At 36.4% G+C, this 22,672-nt stretch overlaps 1 protein-coding gene and 1 long non-coding RNA gene across 4 annotated transcripts; one reads left to right on the forward strand and one right to left on the reverse strand.

Moving 5' to 3' along the window:
• Positions 1–487: 487 nt before the first annotated feature.
• LOC128246971 (uncharacterized) lies at positions 488–7,524 on the reverse strand. 3 transcript variants are annotated; one of them, XM_089355547.1, is made up of 2 exons: positions 7,387–7,524; positions 488–4,060 (listed from the first exon to the last, which is right to left on the reverse strand). In XM_089355547.1, exon 2 carries the CDS (start codon positions 3,893–3,895, stop codon positions 1,883–1,885), a length of 2,013 nt encoding a protein of 670 aa, XP_089211673.1. In that variant the 5' UTR covers positions 3,896–4,060; positions 7,387–7,524; the 3' UTR covers positions 488–1,882. The 3 variants fall into 3 exon arrangements, with proteins under 3 accessions (XP_089211673.1, XP_014782755.1, XP_014782756.1); XM_014927269.3 differs by lacking the exon at positions 7,387–7,524 and adding an exon at positions 6,613–7,379; XM_014927270.3 differs by lacking the exon at positions 7,387–7,524 and adding an exon at positions 5,905–6,606.
• A 2,123-nt stretch (positions 7,525–9,647) lies between these two features.
• On the forward strand, positions 9,648–11,455 carry LOC149134781 (uncharacterized). The gene is made up of 2 exons (XR_016242670.1): positions 9,648–9,882; positions 10,007–11,455. It is a non-coding gene; the product is annotated as an uncharacterized LOC149134781 (long non-coding RNA).
• The last annotated feature ends 11,217 nt before the right edge of the window (positions 11,456–22,672 follow it).

The following is a 22,672-nucleotide window of genomic DNA, read 5'->3' on the forward strand; positions in this document are numbered from 1 at the left end:
GTTTCCATGGTGCATGAGCAACCCAGAGTGTAATACATCTCACTGACCAAGATGCAAATTTGTCACAAGGTTGGGTTACTCCCAGCTTTTGCTGGCACACATTTCCAACTGAGTGGACAGATGCAATATGAAATGAAATATTTTGCTCAAGTATACAATATAGTACTCAGAGAATTCAACGTCACATCAGGAATCTCATCAGACATCAGGAGTCACATCAGACAACAACATCACATCAGGAATCCAACACCTTGACCACAAGGCTACACAGCATCATTAGTCTTCTATTTATTAGTAGATAATACATTACTGGTGCAATACCATCGAGAAATAAAAGATTTGTGCCATCAACAATACATAAATTATAATTTCATTCAGATATTCAAACAAGGGAAAAGCTTACAGTTGGTTACATCTTCTATAGAGTCAAAATTTAAGGAATAAATTTTAAATTGTGCCTTTTTTAAAATACAAAACAAACATGTGATACATTCATTGTATTTTCAAGCAATTTAATATATTTTTATTTATTCCTTCTCCTTTACATTATATTGCTGATTTGTTCCATCTTTTACCATTTCATATTTTAAAACAATACTTCAGGACAGATAAAATTCAGGTACATAAAAGTGTCATCTTTTAAAATTCAAATAACTATTACTGTAGAAATATCTCATGAAAATGTTTTTTTTTTCCTCTTCTTGTCTGCTTCTGTATTTCAGGTAAACATCAAGCAAATATATATTTTCAAACATAGACACATTTTTTTAATAAATAGCCCAATTACAAATTTTAACATTTACACAACGATATGACCATGTTAATGATTATAATGATACATAAACTGTTACATTCAGCTTAAATACAATGTTATGGTGGGTTCTATAATAAAGTTAATGAAAAATAGAGAAATAAAATTAGAAAAGCTCTCAAACTTTTGTTAGTTTGAGGGGGAAAAAACTTTCAACTACTGGAAAGATACAGTTTTCTCAAAATAATGCAACTAAAGTGTTTTGAAAACACTATAAATATAATTTTCACAAATTTTGCAACATTTTATATGAATTCCAATAATTACTTTTATAGGACTGTGATTAATTATGTAATGAGTGTTTTCATTGTGACAACTAGCAGAAATATACCCCACCACAACCTCAAGCAGTTTTCTGGTATATATTTCACATTTCAAATCAAAAACATGTAAAATTGTATAAAAATACAACAAACTTCTTGTACCTTTAATAACTAGTTAATTAAGAATGAGTTCTTTCTCTACCCATTAAGAAAACATTTCCATTTTAATGACAGTAAATATATTTCTATATAAGTTATGAAGCCATTTGCATATACTTGAAACAGCTCAGTAAAGAGAGAGTTAGACTGAAGATCTGATAGCTACTAGTTGAATCTTGGATTGCAGCATGTAGAAGTTTTGCTTTTGAAATTATTACTAATTGAAATCTCTATAGCCTGACTTAATTAGCAAAGGTGATAGAAGATTTCTTTTTAGTCACATATATACATATCGAGATACAATCATCATTATAAGATATGACTTCATGGCTTGTCTGAAGAGGAAGTGTAGAATTATATGGGAAAGAAGAACAGCAATCATGATACTTGATGACCTTGTCTGAATTTTTTTTTTTAAGTGGTCTCCTCTAAAGACACCCAACGACTAGGTGATAATGCTTAATTAAGCAATGGACTAAATGTACCACCCAACAACAGATACAATCCACTCAACAAACTCCTGCACTAGGATCAGCCTGAAGCTATGGCAGAAAATACTTACTTAATGTACCAATCAGTGGAATTAAAATCACAACCACGTGATTGTGAAGCCAACCACATGACCATATTTGCATCCATCCATTAGTTTTTATATTGAGTGAACTTGTTTATGACTAGTTAAACTCTTCTTCATTGAGAATGCTTTGCCACAGATATCACACTGATAAGGTTTTTCTCCTGTGTGAATCCGTTTGTGAAGTGTCAAATACTCATTTCGAGAGAATTTCTTGCCACATATATTGCAATGGTACATCTTCCCACTGCTGTGGATATATCTGTGTCTTATTAAGTTTCTTTTCTGTGCAAATACTTTACCACAGGTATTACACTGATGTAGTTGTTCACCTGTGTAAATATTTTTATGAGAAGTTAAATTTTCACTTACAGTGAACTCTTTATCAGAACTATCACAGCGGTAAGGTTTTTCATTAATGTGAGTCTGTTTGTGAGAAGTTAAATCTTTAGCCTGAGAAAATGTTTTATCACAACGATGTAGATTCTCACTTGTGTGCATACTTCGATGCTTAGTTAAAAGATCATTTTCAGAAAATGCTTTACCGCACACATCACACCCATATGGCTCTTTATCTGAATGGGTGAGTTTATGAGAAGATAAATTTCCACTCATTGAAAATGCTTTACCACATATATCACAGTGGTATGGTTTCTCACCTGTGTGAATACGTTTATGAATAGCTAACACCAAATTATGCGTGAATGTTTTACCGCAGATATTACAAGTGTATGATTTATCATCTGTGGTAAGCTGCTTGAGGTAAGTCAATTCAGAATTCTCTGTCAGTGCCTTACCATAGATATTATACTGATATGGTTTTTCCCCTGAATGAATACATTTGTGAAGTGTTAAATATTCCTTTCGAGAGAATGTTTTACCACAAATAGCACAATGATATGGTTTCTCACCAGTGTGAATACGTTTGTGAATTATTAAATACCTCCTCCTTGCAAATATTTTACCACAGACATCACACTGGTATAGTTTCTTACCTATGTGAATACGTTTATGAGTAGTTAAATTTTCACTTGCACTGAACCTTTTACGGCAGATATCACACTGGTATGGTTTGTCACCTGTGTGAATACGTTTGTGACGAGATAAATCACCACTTATAGAAAATCTTTTGCCACAGACATCACAGTGGTATGGTTTCTCACCTGTGTGAACACTTCGGTGATTAGTTAACTGTCCATTTTGAGAGAATGATTTCAAACAAATTTCACACTGGTATGGTTTCTCACCTGAATGAATACGTTTATGAGAAGTTAAACTTCCAGTTGTTGAAAATGATTTATCACAGATATCACAATGGTATGGTTTACTACCTGTATGTATACGTTTATGACATGTTAGATTTCCACTTCCAGAGAATGTTTTTCCACAGATATCACATTCATATGGTTTTTCCCCAGTATGAACACGTACGTGACGTTTCAAATAATCATTTCGAGAAAATGTTTTAGTACAAATATCACAGTGGTATGGTTTCTCTCCTGTGTGAATAAGCTTATGGTAAGTTAAATACCCACTTTGGGAGAATGATTTACCACAGACATCACAGTGGTATGGTTTCTCATCCATGTGAATACGTTTATGGATGGTTAATATTTTACTTTTAGAAAACGTTTTCCCACAGACTTCACAAGTGAATGATTTCTCCTCTGATTGAATACATTTATGAGAAGCTAAATTTCCAGTTGTTGAGAAAGTTTTTCCACAGACATCACATTGGCATGGTTTTGCTTCTGAGTGCACATGTTTGTGACGAGTTAAATTAGTTTTCTGTGAAAAGGTCTTACCACAAATATCACAGTGGTATGGTTTCTCACCTGTGTGTGTGCATTTATGACGAGTTAATTTTGAACTCTCAGAGAAGGTTTTACCACACACATTACACAGGAATGGCTTTTTATCTGCATGGATATTTTTGTGATTAGTCAAACTGTCAATATCAGAGAATATCAGTAAGCATATATTACAGGTGTAGAATTTCTTTGGTGTATTTAACTGTGTCCTATGAGATATATTTTTTTTCTCAGATTTTGCTTCATCATGAGTCTGACTCTCACATGTCTCCTCCATATTGTTGTTTGGTGGTCATAAACTACAGCTTTAATTCTTTTCTTCGTAATTTCATAAATTATATCAAAGTTATGTAACTGACATTACATGTCATCTTGATAAGATTATTCTTCAGTCTTTCCTATCCTTTATTAATTTCTTGGTGAATCAAAGGTGAGCAATACCCTGAAACAATGAAACAGTATTGTAAGATATAAAGGATATTGAAACACCAACCTCTAAAACATCTCTTTCAACAGCACAAGAACTTAACCACTACATACAACAACATAACAATAATATGTCCTATCTCTCAAAACATTAACAGCATGCAACAAAAAAACCCTTCAAAGCAGCTACAAATCCAATCCCTCACTATCAATGAGGGTATCCCCTAGTGAATATACAACCTCAGTTTAGCAAAGATTAAGTGAAAATGGTGGAAACTGTAATATCTTAATATTTAAATGAAAACAACCATCAAGGTTGTGTGGTCTATAAAATCTCCATCTTTGCAATATATGGTAAAAGTAGAAAGAAGGCTTATTTGAGATCTGTCAATGATTGTAGTGTAGCAATGTTAATATCAACAAAACTATTTTATAAAAGTATTATGTCCCTTCGTTAACTTCCAACTATCAGAGATCTTTTCATTTCCAACGTGTCACTGAAGCTCTATACTGATATACAGGTAACAGTAGACACCTGTTTACCAGGTTTTCAAATATAGTGGTTGTATTAATTAACAAGGAAGATTTGGCAGCTGGTGATCTGGGGCTAAACAACAGTATTTATTTTTATCTAATTTGAAGACAGGTAAAATCTATACAAAAGAAACAGAAAATTGAACACCCAAAGATACAAGAATGAACAGAATTTATTTTGAATGTTTATTTTTATTGTTGCTGTAGAACTGAATTTAGGACTACCCTTCTGTCAGTTAGCAGCTAGGGGCAACTTTGACACTGGTGGCATCAAGGACGGCACTAATTATTGCTCTAACAATATTATTTTCATTTGTTTAAAATGATTACTACTACAGCATTATTATTATTATTATTATTATTATTATTATAATTGAAATCATTCATTAAATGAATAATTTAAATTTATTTTATCTTCACTCACTCTGATATCTTAAATAATTCAGCAATGAAAAACAGAAACAATTTTAAATTATCTGATACAATCACATCCTTCCAAAAAAAAAAAAAAAAAAAAAAAAAAACTCCAACTGCAACCCCAAATATTCCCTGACAACAGGCAATATCATTGAAACTGACCGAGATCCTTTTACAAGCAACACAATTATAAGATCTTTGGAGAAGTGTCTTCCTATAATTAGGGCTGACCAAAACCTGGGTGGATTTGGTAGACGTAAGCTGAAAGAAAATTAGTTGCCATAAGACAAATGGAGAGATAAAGATTGACCAAACTGAAAGCTAAAGGTCGCGACAAAGCACCATCAGAAGTGACAGGCAATATGGAATGATCTAGGTCAAATGAAAAGTTCTTTTGACAAAGTGAGAACGGAATGGTAAACAGTAACTTTGCCAAAATTTATATTCCATCATAATAAATTCTAAATAATCTGATACATTCTCCAGAGAATTCACACTAAAATGATAAAATGCTGAAATAAATAGAGTACTGAATTTAATTCATGAATAGGGTATCGAAGTTGCTAGGTAGAATATGAAAAGAAAAAGAAAATCTTCGCCGACCGCCAAACATCTGTTAATCGATAAAGTGGAATACTGAATTCAAAAGATCGCCTTTAACTAATTCTACGTTGACTAATATTTTGAGTATAAAAATGAGTTTGATCGCTTTGCAATCACGAGGTTCCACGTTCGATCTTGGTGCCAGTTTCGCACCTGACCTAACAATTTCTTCAAAATCAATTGTGAGGAAACGAAGAATAAACATCAAAGAACTTAGCCTGTCACAAAGACATCGTCAAAGCTATTGTGCCTTCACTTATAAATATGTTATTGAAATTATTTCTCTAATTTATTTATTTTACTTACTGATTTAAATGTTTCAAGAATAGGATGGAGGTGGGGGTCTGCTCTTTATATTTTGTTACTTTACAATCAGCTGTGTGGTTTCGGGTTCAATCCCTCTATGCAGCATTTTGGACAAGCATTTTCTATAAATCGCCGAGTGCCACCAAAGTCCGGAGAGAGAAAAGGCGTAGACAGCAAAATATAGAATATAAAAGAAGCGATTGTTCCTACTCTTGAGCAGTATTTAACCCCTGGAATAGTTAAACACCATCACATGGCTCTTGGATGCTTTTATCGGACGAACTCTGTTGTAAGCATTCGAGCCAAATCTCTGGTCGGATAACCTACTACCACTCTCTTTCGGAAACAAAAAAAAAAGGTCATGATCGATGACCTTCCAACTCTGAACAAGTCATATTTTCTTAAAACTGTAATTTTATATCTTTTTTACGTGTAGTGTAGTTGACATAAGTGTAAAAAGTGAAATGGCTAAGTGATACATGGAAAACGAAATAATTAAGTGATCCGCGAAAAGCAAAACCGTGTAGCGCACATTGATTTATGCCTCTCGAAAAATTTGTTTGAAAATATTTTCGGTGAATAACAAACAGAAATAGAAATTTCACAGACTTAGGAGACTATTTTTAAAGTTTTCTCATCGTATTTAAAAATAATCAATGCAATTAATCTCAAGTTGTTCATGATTAGAGATATATGTGCACAACTTACTGTTTTCTAATATTTCTCTTCACTATTCAATATAGTTAGATGTGACAGATGCAGAAATGTGAAGAAGTCATTGTCATGCAAAACATTTACAAAATTAGTCTTGACATTAAACGATAGTAAAGAAGAAACTAAGTGATACATCTTTATATACACATAACTAACCGACTAAACAAGCAACTTTGCTTTCGTAGCCTACTATTGGAAAGAAACATGTAGAATATGTGGAAACAAAGAAATGACTAATTGTATTATTATTATTATAAACCGAGTGTGATGGGAACGAGGGCAAAGAACTCTGTTCAGCATCGCTAAGTAAAAGGGGGGAAAAATTGTTTGACATGTAAACATAGTTTAATATGCAGGTTTCGTGGAATTTATTATTATAGTTCTATAAATAGTTTAAACAACAAATAAATTTTGCTGACTTCGTCTTAAAGTGTTGCACATATTTTTTTTTACCAACGTTATATTAAAACACATACACGCGCATACATGCACACGTACGTATGTACAAATGTACGTGTGCATGTGTGTCTGTTTCCATCCATCCATCTATCTATCTATCTATCTATCTATCTGCGCATACATATAATACATATAAAGGGAAGGGGTTCGTGTCTAATGTGCTTTCGGTCAAGGAAATCCTCGCTGATAGCAAAATCCATAATCCGGAGCGACTGAGCGAACTCTAGTTGAGTGCTGCACAAGTATTTATTTATTTTTGCAGTATTTGGAAGGTTTCCCCAAAACAAGAGACCTGGTCTGACTACTTACAACAGAGTGGAGTCTGCTAAAGGCATGCAAGCACTAGATGGTGTAAAGTCGGGCGTCGAACTCATTCTACTACCTAAGAGTCAAGATTGGCATAGCCCCCACCAGATGACGCTCATGTGGTCCCTGCTTATGGAATCAATGTAGGTTTGGCGTGTGATGATAGACTGTATGTGGTTGATGCGTATGCATGGGAAAAGTTAGGAGGAAATTAAAATTGTATTGTCGTGTTCGTTGCATGAGTATTTGTTGGCTTGTATTAAGTTAAGTTGCGTGCTGTTCCAAAATTAACCAATCATGAAAGTTGTTGAAATGACATTTCAATTTATCGAAGTAAATTAGTGTTTACATAGTCATATAATAGTTTGCCAGTAGCATAATCTAGCGTGCTGCAAGCGAACGTAGTTGTAATTAAATAATTACAAACAAAAGATATTAGCTTCGCAGGAGAGCGGGAATAATGCTTGTCCAGACTAGCTGAAGAATTCCTTTTAACTCGGGGCTGAACTTCAACCAAGGAAAACTTGTTGAAGTAAGGGCTTGATGCTTGTGCTTCTAAAGTGCATAACTCTCTGATTTGTTCATGTGCGTTGTGCTTATATAACTACAAAAGCCCAGAAACCCCTGGAACACTACAGAACATTCTCTAATATGGGGTGATAGTCTAGCAAGTTGATTGGTTAATAACCAGTACACGTCGCCTAACTTAAGTGTGGTCTGGGCCTAGTTATTAAAGTTATAAAGTTTCGGTTGATTCTAGGCCTCGCTATAATATAATCTGTATAAAAGTGGACGTTGTTGGATGTGACAGCAAGTAGGACATTGATGAATAGAAGAAAGAGAGTTGGTTGAAAGTGGGAGACATAGAGCCTCGTCAACACATGTAGCAATGGTGCGATCTAATATAAAGCTATTGATTCAAGAGATGAGGAATCAGAGGATTTACCTTACTTCGGAATGGAACACACTGAAGCGTGTTTCAAAAGATCAGGGTATATATATCCTTGTAGACAGTGAGAGATTAAGGAGATTGGGGAATTTGATAGTAATTTCTGGAGCGCAAAGTTTGAAAATAACGGAAGGCACATTGTCAGTTCCAGTAACCTTGTTGATTGGAAACAATCGCCTTGCTAGAAATCAATTCCATTTTCTTTTCTTAAGTGAAATAAATTTAAAATTAATGGAATGAAATATATCATATAATCTTTTTGCATTCATTTAATTAATTTTTCTTCTATTCCAACTATAAAATCTTCAACACCCATAAAAGATGTTGTTTCACTTTGATAGTTTGCACATTGCAGTGATAAATGTTCATTTATATGTAATGCAAGCGTAGCAGATCTTTGCCTCAATTTGAACTCAAATTGTTTTCTTCGAAAACAAACTAGATCTTTCAAGATGAGAGTTGACACTACGAAAAAACAACTAACCAATGATGCTCAACAGCTACACATCAAATTGATAGACTGATGTCAGCAAAATACTGACAAATCCAAAGTTGCTGGCAACAAAAAGACATGTACTCAGATGGACACACTGACGGAGAATCAAATTGAGGATAGACGCAGATATTCATTCAGATAGGCTAAGTTCGATATCAGTTGTTTTTCGATAACCAAACTAATCAATGTGCTCATTTTGCAACATCCAACGATCAAACAACAAAATTAAAAATCAACGATGGCAGACAGCGCTCGTATCTATCCATTCACCTTCTCTCTTTCTCCCCCCTTAATATCTTTCTTCCCTCTCTAAATAAGCATACAAGCTGCCTATATAAATTACTAAGATGAACACAACATTGTCTCATGGAACTAAGCCAGAACATTCGTTTCATTATTCCGACGTTATGGAACAAATTTTTTTTCTTGGAACGGTCATGTTCCATTTTTACCTGTTAACAATAAAGCGTATAATTAACTTATAATAGGCTAGCGAGATTAACTGAATTACGCCTCTTTGCTGGTAAACGCCACCATGTAGAGTTGCAACTGACACCTATATATTCCGGTGGTTGTGATCTTTTCTTTCTCTCTCTTTCTGCGAAGACGTCAAGAAGCACGGATCGCTCTATCTCTCTTTGCCTACGCCAGGACAGCATGCACGAACCACACTGAAATGTTTCGACTACTGATATTTTTCTCTGACCAAATGTTCAGCAAAGTGTACTCGTTATTTACAAAATGTTATACTAAAGCGTTCGTTTTCTCCTGCCTCCTTCCAATATTGTTGATATCATGGCTGTTTTGCTGAGAAGGTGCATTCAACCTTGTTCCTCCCCGCACCAGGGAAACTAATACAGGAAACTCTGAGTACGTCAGTAGTCCCCTATAGCCAGACGCCGAGTCGTGCATTCTTCGTAGATTTTAATTCACGCAAGCTACTCATGGTTGACACTGGTGCATTTTGTAGTATTTGGCCAGTGAAATTTCTTACGAACACACCTCTTCCTTCGGACATTTCTTTGTAAGCTGTGAATCATTCACCCATTCGGACGTACGGTCAAATTTCCCTCTCATTGAATTTGTCGCTTCATAGGGATTTTAAGTGAATTTTTGTTCTTGCTGACCTGCCGTATCCGATTTTGGGAGCAGACATTTTATGCCATTTCTCTTTGCAGGTGGATGTTCGTAACCAGCGTCTTCTGGATAGCTCTACAGCTTTATCGATTCCTGGTCGTCATTCAGCTACTCCTGCTATAAACCCGACGTTTTTCATCGCTGTTTCTGGAGATCCATATCCTGCTCTCTTGAGTAATTTTCCTGACCTAACCAACCTAACTTTTCAACTCAGTAAGCCTGCTCATTCTACGAAGCACTTTATTTCTACTACTGGTCCTTTGGCATTCTTCTCTCACTAGCTCAATCCCACTGAATCTCGTTACAACACTTTTGGCAGAGAACTGTTGGTTATATTCCTAGCTATGAAGTATTTTTGTCATTTTCTCGAGGGTCGAGAATTCACAATTTTCACTGATCATAAACCTCTCACATTTGCTTTATTATCAAAATCGGACAAATACTCGCTAAGCGAAACCCGGCAATTGGATTTTATATGACAGTTCACTAGTGATATCCAGTATATTTCTGGTTCCGGTAATATAGTGGCTGACACCTTATCGCGGCTTCCTGTATGTTCCTTATCGTCTGCTTCTGAGATTGATTTGTCTACTTTAGCTGCTGACCAACCTGCATCGAGTTCGTTGGTTGCCTCATCTGATGAGCTTGCACACTAAATATGAATATTTTCCATTGCCGACTCCTGACCGGACTATATTATATGATGTTTCAACCGGTTCTCCGCGTCCTTTAGTTCCCGAGCACCACCGAAGATTAGTTTTTAGCCGTGGTTTCAGCTATATTTTTACGTGTATCGACCGTTTTTCGCATTGGCCTGAAGCTGTTCCATTGTGCGAAGTTGGATATCACGTTTTGGTGCAAACTTAAGGATTACCACTGACTGTGGGAATCAGTTCGAGTCACAACTCTTTAAAGAACTTATGTGCTCGTATTCACATTTAATTCACTAGAATGCTTGGATCTATTTCAAAACGGGGGCACCGGTTTTCATTTATGTTTTATGTAGTGTTTTTGGTACCGAAAGACTTTCAAACTTCGTATCCTTATCTATTTTGTGTTATAGAACAGGAAAAAAATTTTTGTATTCGAATTTATTTCATGTGAAAAATTGTCTTATTTCGATAATTTCTACTAATCACTGACGTCTATTCAGTTGAAAACAGTTAGCGCCGTAACGGTGTATATCGTATTAATCCCCTAACCCTAACTCTAGAATCCGAACTCTAAAATTGTTACACACATAGATACGCACAGCGTAATTTATTATATAAACAATATATGCGTATAAATTATGATTAAACCGGATGAAATATGTCACAGGGAATAACATTTTTATGACCGCCCAGCAGTAACTCTATTCAGCTGAATAGACGTCAGTGATTGGTTGAAATTACAGAAATACAACTTTAACATGGAATAACTTGCGATGTACGTTTTTTTGTTAAGAAGACTAAGAGTAAAAGATGTTTTATATGACACATTCTACCAGTGTCCCAAGTTTCAAAGTGTTTCGTTAAGAAAATACTGGTGCCCCCGTTTTGAAATAGATCCGAATGCTTTCCAATACTGTGATCTACTATCCAACACCTTTTTGCACACTAGTCTGTGATGCACAGCTTTTAGCTCAAAGTTTTTCTTTTTACCAGACCCCGCAAACGGTGTTACCTTGCACAGTGCTTCTGCATATACTTGCACTTTCCATTTTCAGCTCCTGCATTTTTTATTGCTAGTACATCCATGCATCACTGCTTTCCTTGATTTGTACCTTTGGCTGCCAGTTTTAACTTTCTGCCACTTGGAGACCACTCCCTCTGATCATCGAGTTGAGAGAGAGATTTTTCTTCCCAGCGATGACAGAAAGTAGATCCTAACGTTTCCCCCTTTCCTCCTCCCTTCATGCCATTGCCTTACTCTGCTCTACTACAAATTCTGAAAGTTACCGACAATGGTCTTGGCTAACGAGGTTAACTGAATTACGTCCTTTGCTGGTAAACGCCACCAGGTGGCGTCGCAGCGGACACATATATTCCGGTGGTTGTGATTTTTTTCTTTCTCTATCTCTGCTAAGACGCCAAGAAACACGGATCGCTCTATCTCTCTTTGCCTGCGACACGATATGCATTTTTCACACGAAAATTAGTGGTAACATCTTATTTACAACAACCACTAAAAACGACAGACTACTCTTAATTTACCACGTGGTGACATGTGTGTAAATCTAACAACATAACGATACTTAATTTTCTAGTCTGCCTTCTGTACAATGCTTCGTTCGGTCCACATGCAACCAGCGTTAGATTCACGTGCATACACGATTTCTTCGCTTTCTATTTTCTTATTTTTTAAAAATTTTTATATACACCACCCATTATGCGCCCACGTCACACTATTTTCTTGGATCTTTTTTAAAACGGGGGCCACATTTTTCATTAACGAAACACTTTGAAACTTGGAACACTGGTAGAATGTGTCATATAAAACATCTTTTTCTCTTAGTCTTCTTTAAAAAAAAAGAAATCCATAAATTATTCCATGTTAAAGTTGTCGTATTTCTGTAATTTCAACCAATCACTGACGTCCATTCAGCCGATATACATTAAGTGCCGACTACATAAACAAACGATTCTGAATCTATTAATCCTAACCCTAACCCTAACCTTCGGGTTAGGGTTAGGGTTAAAGCAAATTTAAAATGAAAAAAGCAAATAAAACGAAGAATCGTTTGTTTATGTAGTCGGCACTTAATGTATATCGACTGAATGGACGTCAGTGATTGGTTGAAATTATCGAAATAAGACAATTTTTTACATGAAATAAATTCGAATACAAAAATATTTTTCTGTTCTATAACACAAAATAGATAAGTATACGAAGTTTGAAAGTCTTTCGGTACCAAAAACACTACGTAAAACATTAATGAAAAATGTGGCCCCCGTTTTAAAAAAGATCCATTTTCTTTTTGCATGAATGTTTCCATTTTCTCAGGATACTCAACTTTTTCTGAATTTTTCTTTTGAGCTTAAACAACATTGCAACATGCATGCATACAGTCATTGACTTACATGCACACTAGTATTTGTTATTTTTAGCGTTTGCTTCCAGACCGGTCCCAACCCTACGCCATAATTTCCAACATCGTTTCTGTATGATGCTGCAAACAGTGACAGTTCATACTAGTTTTCAGTTTTTTTTGTCTGCTATTTAAACTTGACTAGACCTGTAAACACCGCCTGCTATATTCTCTTCACATTTCTCGATAAGGAGCACAGACAATGATTTCTGCGTTCTTACTGCCATTGTTCTCTCTACACAACTCTGGTCACAGCACACGTAGAGGAAGTTTACTTGTTTCAGTGCATTCAGCATATCTTTTGCAACCATCGACGACAACAGATCTTGACACACTTTGCTTTTGTATTTCCTTGATGGCATCTACCAAACTGTACACATATATTGCTGGAAATCTTCCTGTCATACCATGGTTTGAGAATATGCGTTTTTCTTTTTCTCAGCTTTTTGTAATGCAGTCTAGCTGCTGAATTACATTCAGACTCACTTGAATATTATATATTGTATCATATTCAGACACACTCAAATATTGTCTACCGCACTATATTCAGACTCATTTGAATATTGTACTCAAGTGTGTATGCAACCTGGTAATTCGGTATTCAAGAGCACTTGAATATGTATGCAATTGGGTGCCGGACAGCGTTCAGACTCACTTGAATATGCATTAGCATTCACGTTCAGATTATTTTTTGGGGCACCTAAGATTTATATTTCTGGCCACGTTTCAATGTGCACTTTTTGTGTGCACATCATAAACAACATCAGCGGCTAACATTCATTGTTTAGTAGCAGACTATCAACATCAGAAGGAAAATCCATTGCAATTATAATATCTTGATTTCGTTCATTGTTGCTGTAATAAGAAAATAATGTGGATGTGGTGGATCTCCATCTCAGTTTGAATTTGTTTTTCTTTGTACATAGGAGCTTTCAAATTGCATGCTAATGTCATGAAATAAGCAAACCAATAATGCTCAAAAGCTAGATATCAAATTCATTGAGTGAAGCCAGCAAAACACTGACGAATCAAAAGGTGTTGATTACAAATCAGTCAAGTTTTGATTAAGCTAAACACAGCTCATAAAAAGAAGAGTGAAGGAGAGATAGAGTGCTCAAGTAGTCACGTTCACAAAGATACAGAAGTCAGACAGTCATGCGTTTAGGTTAATTTCAATATCAGCTGTTTTTCGACAACTTGACTAGTTAGTATGAACAATCTGTAGCAACCAGCAGCCAAACTGCTCCTAACTTAAAAGTCAACCTTGACAGAGGGCACATATATCTATCCACTCATCCTCCCTCCTCCCTAAGCAAACACACAACCTGCCTGACTAAATTACTAAGACGAACACAACATTCTCTCACAGAATCAGGCTGGAGCATTAATCTCATTATTCTGATATTCTTCTTTAAGTTTCTTTTCTTGGAATGGTCATGTTCCCCTTTTCACAATAAAATGGATGACGAATTGAAAATGTCCACAGCTGGATCTTTTTCAGTTTGGCTGCCAATTTGCACTCTCTTAATGAGGCAGGGAGTATATTTCATTCACAGGGCTCGGGTCTTACTGAATGCTTATTTCTCAAATACGGGGAAGGGTGCTTACTTTATTTTCCCTTACACACAAAACTGAGAGATAAGAAGATGGACAAATAAGTTGTTACAAACAAGTCTGTTACTATAGAGACAGTAAAGTACAGTCTAAAATATTTTTTCTGGCATCTGAGTTTGGTGTGTTGCATGGGTTACAGAGTGATAGTTCGGCCACTTCTTGTTTTCTTAAACATCGGCCTCGTTTATTTTTTTCTTTTAAACCTCTACCTATTTCTAGCTTCCACTGGGAGTGATCACTTGCAATGTCTTCCCGCCAATACTCATATCATATGGCATAGTGCTATACATCAACCATGATGATACTGATAAAGTGAAAGCCATTTCCAAGCGTAAGAGATGGGAGATATTGAACAACAGCATGCTGAGGAAGCTAGCAGCAGAATTCCAATTTGAGAGCTTACATAACTGGAAAAACTCATGACTGTTCCAAGCAAGATATATTGCTAAATGATTATCCCATTAAGTTAAATACAATTAAATTTTTCTTCCACAAATGGAACCTACTCATTGACACAGTTCCACTGCAACTGTTTGAAAGTTAGTTAACAGGCCTCGTATGCATGTAATGATTAACATGAAAAATATAAATATATAAAATGTTATAGACATAAACACTTCTTGGACTATCAGATCTCAAGTTTCATTTAAGCATGAATTCATCAACAAAACAAAAAGAATTGAGTTGTCTGCAAATCTACTTTTTGTTTCAGTTGGGAAGATCTAAATTAATAAATTTGATGTTAGATTGAAACTACCTATCCAATAGAGGGAAACAAAGGATAAGATTAAAATTACACTCACCTCATTCAACAATAAAATGTGGAAGTGGAGCCAGGGGTTTATATTATTTAGAAATATATCTTAATATACTTTCTTCTGTTCTGTTCTAACAGAAATGCATAGTGTTAAATACTGGCCTGTTTAGAGTTCAGAGTGTATTACAAGGTGTATTGAATAGTTAAGCTGTATTTTTAGTAAATCCTTATTTATATTGGTTTCAAACTCTGGCACAAGGCCAGCAATTTCAGGTGAGGGGGTAAGTCAATTACACTGACCCCATTGCTCGACTGGTACTTATCTTATTGATCCTGAAAGAACGAAATGCAAAGTTGACTTTGGCTGAATGTGAACTTAGAACATAAGCATGGATGAAATGCTGCTAAGCATTTGACTAGCATGCTAATGATTCAGCCAGCTTGCTGTCTTAAAATCCCTATTTATATTGCACACACATCAGTGATTTCTTAATTACTCCCTTTATATATATGAAATTAAGCTATTTGACAGCTGGCATTGAATTTTTCGGCTTTCTGTTTCTAATTTGCATTTGGTTCTTACTATATAGATTTTAGAATTCTCAGTCATTCTTTAATGCTTGAAACTTTTCAGTAAGAAGCAGTATATCACCAGTAATTTGAACTTCTCAAAGATGTCCAATGCTATACTTTTGTATTGTTGCTCATGATGAACAGAAATAGTCTGATGACAGAGCTCTTGTGCTCTATCAATAACTCTCTCAGTAATTTCAACACTTTAGTGAACTCCCACAAAAAACCTTGCTTACAACACTTTCTGACACAACTTTAACTGTTTTCTAGCCATTTCATATATATCGAGCTTTCTAGCACTTATGACACCCTATGACATGAGAGTGTGCCAAAGAGTATCTTTTTGAGATCAAGAGATTATTCAATATAGCTTCCTTTTAAGGTGGCAAGTTGGCAGAAACGTTAGCACGCTGAGTGAAATGCTTACCGGTATTTTGTCTGCTGCTATGTTCTGACTTCAAATTCTGCCAAGGTTGACTTTAACTTTCATCCTTTCGGAGTCGATGAAATAAGTACCAGTTACGCACTGGGGTCGATATAATCAGCTTAATCCGTTTGTCTGTCCTTGTTTGTCCTCTTGTGGGCAGTAAAGAAATAAGAAACGTTAGCATGCCCAGTGAAATGTTTAGCAGTATTTCATTGGTCATTACATTCTGAGTTAAAATTCCGCTGAGGTCGACTTTGCCTTTCATCCTTTCAGGGTTGATAAATTAAGCACCAATTGCTAATCGACTGGCCCCCTCCCCCAAAATTTCAGGCCCTGTGCCTAGAGTAGAAAAGAATATAGCTTCCTTTAAGAGATAATGCATCAATGGTAATTCAATAAGACATAGCTAAAATCGCTGATGCAGGAAAGCTAACCTAAACACCACTTCAAAAAGTCTCATTCAACCAATGCCTGTATAGAATAAGTAAAATTCCTAGCTGCTGACCGGAAGGGAAGGCTGCCCTCTCAACCAATACACTGCTGTGGATACACCACACTTTCTGATCCATAGTATTGGCCTCAGCATGCTTGAAATTGAGACACTGTGACTTCAGGTCTTCCTCAATTTGTTTTGCCCATGTCTTCCCTGGTGTTCTGGACTGGATTCTCCAGCGTGGGTGGGGGGGTCTCTGCTGCTACAAAAGTTGGTATGGTAGTCTTCCAGTGCTCATCCTGCAGATGTGACCAAACCAGTGTAGCATGTGCTGCCAGACTTGGAATAGCAGACATAAAAACAATGATGATGGTAAATAGTCAACAGCTGATATATTCACGCTACATGTGCAACAACATATTTTAAAAAGGTATAATCATTAAGGTGATTTGATCTTACTGTGGAATTATTTGTAATTATGCTATACACACACAAACACATATAAATGTATGAACCACTGTCAGATTATTACTAACATAGCAATTTACATTCAACTTAATTACAATGCTGTGGTGGGTTCTGGAATAAAGCTTATAAACATAACTTTCAATTTCTTTGGTCATCCTAAATTACCCCCAAATTATGAGGTTAAAAAAACAACAACAACAATCGACAAACTTAGAAGTGGAGAAAGAAAACGTCATCTCCAGTAACGAAAGAGTATAAAATGTCTATAAACATAGATGTTGTTTGTTTATTCCTTTGGAAATGTATTCGTGTTCTCAGTTTAAAGATACTGAGAAAGACTAGATCCGCCTTTATTATTACCGTACTTAAGGCAGCGGGCTGGCAGAATCGTTACTGCGCCGGACAAAATGCTTAACGGCATTTCTTCCGTCTTTATGTTCTGAGTTCAAATTCCGCCGAGGTCGACTTTGACTCTCATCCTTTCGGAACCGATGGAATAAGTGCCAGTTGTGCAAAGGGAATCGATGTAATCGACAAGTCTTCTGCCCTTAAAAATTTCAGGCTTTGTGCTTAAAGTAGAAAGGATTAATGCACTTAAAGAAATGAGTTTCAAAAACAAAGGAAACAAAAATATCACTCTGGGTCCTGTCTGTGAAGCTGGGCCTCTCGTAACTTTCAATGCTCTAAAACTTATTTTGAAATTGTGTCTTTTAATGCCATCAAATACGCAAGTTTCCGTCTCATTTCGTAATTTCAATTGTTTTTATTGCCTCTCATTACCTCCCCAATCGGTTTAATTTGGGACGGGACAGCAATATTATGACAAAACCTTATTGCTTTTAATCATAGGTCTGTCTGCTTGATCGGGGATGACCTGTGTAAACATGCACTCAGCCCATCATTTTCCTTAACCAAATAAGATATATTTTCGGTGCAAACATTAAAACATATTTTATAATTTGAAAGGAGAGGTCCAAAAATTTTTCTGAATTTTCATTTTGTACGGAGCTGAAGACATTAACGTATAAAATATCAAACACACACGCAGAACAGAGTAGAAAAAAAGTAGTGATACATCTTTTTTACCCTTGTTTTTACAGACTTAACTAATCTATCACCTCAATAGATTTTGTTTCGTAAAATATTTTGTCTAAGGTAAGTATACAAAATAAACGAATGCACATTAATATATGTGTTGTTAATTTTTAGACAAAAAATATCCATTCTTCCTGCAGAAATAATACACCAGAAAATCGTGTTTATTTGGTTGCCGCAGAGAATTTCTCCCAATACATGAGCCTCTACATAAAGGCTCAACCTGCTAGAAACGGCAGCCAAATCGCCTTTAAAACATCATCGCAAAAAAAAAAAAAAAATGGGGATGGACTTAATAGATAATACATATACCCCACCCCAAAAAGACGGTATGGGCTAATTTGGAATGTCTTTGATCACACGCCTGTTTAGAGTTGATTTTCAGGCTAAAGAACAATTTACTGAATTCGCGACAATGATGGAATCTACATGCAGTCGTTTGAACAGTAGCCAAATGTCTTTCAAATCATACACCTGCACGCATTGGATAATGTTGTTTCAGGTAAACTATATCTAAAAACAAATACTAAAGAAGAAAATATGGCTATAGAATTTCGTGGAATATAGATTTGCTTGATCAAGGATGATCTCTAAGTAACAACACAAATCTTGGAATAACTGTATGGCTGTAGAATCATTGCCTGTCAAGTCAATTCGAGTGTTACACTTGATTCTAATCCAATACAATGTAATGCAGTGGTTCTCAACCATTCTATTTTTTTTTTATACATATGAACCCCTTTGATTTCTGTTTTATTCTGGTGTACACCCAAAGCCATGCAATGTTTAAAAACTAGTTTTATAGTTCCTTCTTTCAAAATCCCTATTTTGTTTTTCACAAGTTCACAATAATACTCACTGAAAGAACATGTTTCAGTTGCCAAACATGTTAAATTTTTTAAAACATTAGAGGATGAAACTTAGATGTTTCTTGCAATAAATACATCTAATGCAAAGTTTTTTCATGGACCCTCATTATTCTTCTGTGGAACCCCAATTTACTAATTTGCTTGCGTGAACTCCCCAAAATTTTATATGGACCCCGGTTGAGAATCATCAATCAAATGCATTGATGGACTGTCGGTAACTAAATTAGTATCCAACCAGGTTAGCTTGGTGATGAGGTCAGGTCAGGTATTAGGGTGTGCGCCGTTCCAGCGCGTTGCTGCATTCACCATTTGTCGGTATTTACTCGAGTCGTCTCGAACAACTCTTCCAGCAGTGTCCCAGTCAGTTCCCAACTCTGCGGGATACTTCTTCATCCACCGTGACCACGTGGCCGAGCAACACGAGCCGTCACCTCAGCCAAATCCTCAAAGAGAACACAATACATAGGATCTTACTCGAAAAATCGAGCAACATGACCAAACAGTCTAAGCTGAGATAACAGGACGTATCCTATGCAGGTAACAGGACGCATCCTAGTTTCTGAGTATAGTCGTTGGCTGGATACGAAATCTGACCAACGGTCACCCATTGGTGATGGGAAGTAACAAGAAACCCAGTCAAAAAGACCTGCCAAAAGGATGGTTAACTAAATAGAAGGTCAAAATTCTATTCAAGGGCAAAGAAATACTCGAGGTAGTGAATGGGTACTCTCCAAGAGTACTCTAAAAGAGATGGACCTCTAGTTCATGTCTCAGAAGATGTAAACATTGGAATTTTGATCACTTTTGGCATTACTAATTTTTCCATTGTTTGTTTCTCTCATTAACTCCAGTTAAACTTGCATGCATCTATTAGCCATGATGGCACTCCGTCGCTTACGACGACGAGGGTTCCAGTTAATCCGATTAACGGAACAGCCTGCTCGTGAAATTAACGTGCAAGTGGCTGAGCACTCCACAGATACGTGTACCCTTAACGTAGTTCTCGGGGAGATTCAGCGTGACACAGAATGTGACAAGGTTGGCCCTTCGAATTACAGGCACAATAGAAACAAGAAGAGTGAGAGAAAGTTGTGGTGAAAGAGTACAGCAGGGTTCGCCAGCATCCTCTGCCAGAGAGCCTCGTGGAGCTTCAGGTGTTTTCGCTCAATAAACACTCAAAACGCCCGGTCTGGGAATCGAAACTGCGGTACTATAACCGCGAGTCCGTTGCCCTAACCACTGGGCCATTTCGCCTCTACCTATTAGCTATAGAAACAACAATTCTAACCTTAGCTGAAATTAATTCATCTTACTAACCAAAAATTCATTTATTTGTATGACTTTGCACCAAAAGATGAATTGATCCAACAAAATGAGCAATGGTTAAAATTGGCTAAAAGCTGGTCAATAAGCATGACTCCGCATTTACTTGCCTTCGTGAGTCCACCAATAACCGTAAAATAGTTCATTTGCTACATAGCTAGTGACTGTGCGTGGAGGCGCAATGGCCCAGTGGTTAGGGCAGCGGACTCGCGGTTATAGTATCGCGGTTTCGATTCCCAGACCGGGCCTTGTGAGTGTTTATTGAGCGAAAACACCTAAAGCTCCACGAGGCTCCGGCAGGGGGTGGTGGAAAACCCTGCTGTACTCTTTCACCACAACTTTCTCTCACTCTTAGTTCCTGTTTCTGTTGTGCCTGTAATTCAAAGGGTCAGCCTTGTCACACTGTGTCACGCTGAATATCCCTGAGAACTACGTTAAGGGTACACGTGTCTGTGGAGTGCTCAGCCACTTGCACGTTAATTTCACGAGCAAGCTGTTCCGTTGATCGGATCAACTGGAACCCTCGCCGTCGTAAGCGACGGAGTACCAACAACAACAGTGACTGTGTTCACGGCCTGTGTCATAACCAGGATTACCAATTTTGTGCTTTTTTATTTTCGACGCAAAAAATCCGTCGTGTAACGAGCTCGCGTAAGTTTAGTGCTTTTTATTATAATTTAATTTTAGAGTTAGTGTTTTCCATTAGAGTAGAATTTAGTTGGGAGTTTTCTGTTCAAAATTCAGGCGGAAAAAATTTTGACAAGCAAAGCTGTTTCTCCACCCTTTTTAAAGCAAATCTTTTCTGAAGTTTAACGAGTAAACAAAAAATTTGAAACAGAAATAGAAGATCCCACTAAATAATTGAATGATCTTCAGCATCTCATTGATGCAATAATTTTAATACTAGGAAAGAAGCTAAAACGAAAATGATTCAGTGGCGGATTATTTAAATTAGAAGCCACATCTTGGTTATCACATTGAGAAGGCAATCTCAGTGTAAATTTACTGAGCAAGAAGAAAAAAGGATAAGTGGCCCGATGCATAAAATTTGTCTCAAACCAATAAAACCTGGAATTATAGAATTTGCAAAGCATTTTAATGAAGAATCAGAGATTTTGACAAAAACTAAGTTTCAATGGGAAAAAATTCGCCCTGTATCTCAATCTTAATTGAGCAAAAACACTCAAGTAAAATGAACACAGAAGCATACGCAAAAGTTAAAAGAAGAAAAAAAAAAGGCATTCAGAGAATGATTTATCTAAAAATACTCTTACCTTTCTTTACCTTGTCTGTTTTGCAAAATCTTACCTAAGTGAGAATAATTTTGAACTTCATTGCGATTTCTAGTATATGAAAACTTGATGCTGTATTCTGTTTATATACAATTTGAAAACTATTCTAATAGAACTTCCACTGTATTCTGTTAATACCATTGCTGACGTACCAAAAACCATTTTTTTTCACAGAAAAGGGTATTTAACTGTTATTTCTTAACACATTATAAAAGGAAAATACCTTCGCTGTTCATGTGTAAATTACCAAACCGTCGATATATTACTAAATAACACATCGAATAAAATTGTTTCCTTTCATCCAAGTTGCGAGATTTGGATACTATCCAGTGTTCTTCGGGGTCGCCTGAACTCTGCTTGTACCAAGACACTTCGCAGGATTACGGGTTACCTTTGGTCGGATTTAGTATCCAACCAGCGACTATACTTAGAAAGAGGGATGCGTACCGCTAATTGTATGACCCGGGAGCGTTGGCTCAGACTGGTTACGGTCGATTTTACGAATTAGACCCTGCGTACCGTATTCTTTTCTGAGGATCCAGTTGGTGTGACAGTTCGTGTAGGTCGGCCACATGCCACAAGGTCACGGCAGAAAAGAAAGTATTCCGTGGAATGGGGACTGACTGGAACATTGCTAGGAGAGATGCCCAGGACGACCCAAAGACACACTGATGAATGTTAGATACAGCGATGCGCTGCAATGGTGCATACCTCTATATCTGACTTGACCTTGCATCCAACATCTATCTCCACTTCACTCAAACTTCTCATTCGTCCAACTTATTC

Source organism: Octopus bimaculoides, chromosome 7 (genome assembly GCF_046866305.1).
Source record: "Octopus bimaculoides isolate indiv1 chromosome 7, ASM4686630v1, whole genome shotgun sequence".
Taxonomy (NCBI): domain Eukaryota; kingdom Metazoa; phylum Mollusca; class Cephalopoda; order Octopoda; family Octopodidae; genus Octopus; species Octopus bimaculoides.

Excerpts from the sequence above, each read along its gene's own strand:
- LOC128246971 (XM_089355547.1), bottom strand. The coding sequence starts at position 3,895 with ATGGAGGAGACATGTGAGAGTCAGACTCATGATGAAGCAAAATCTGAG.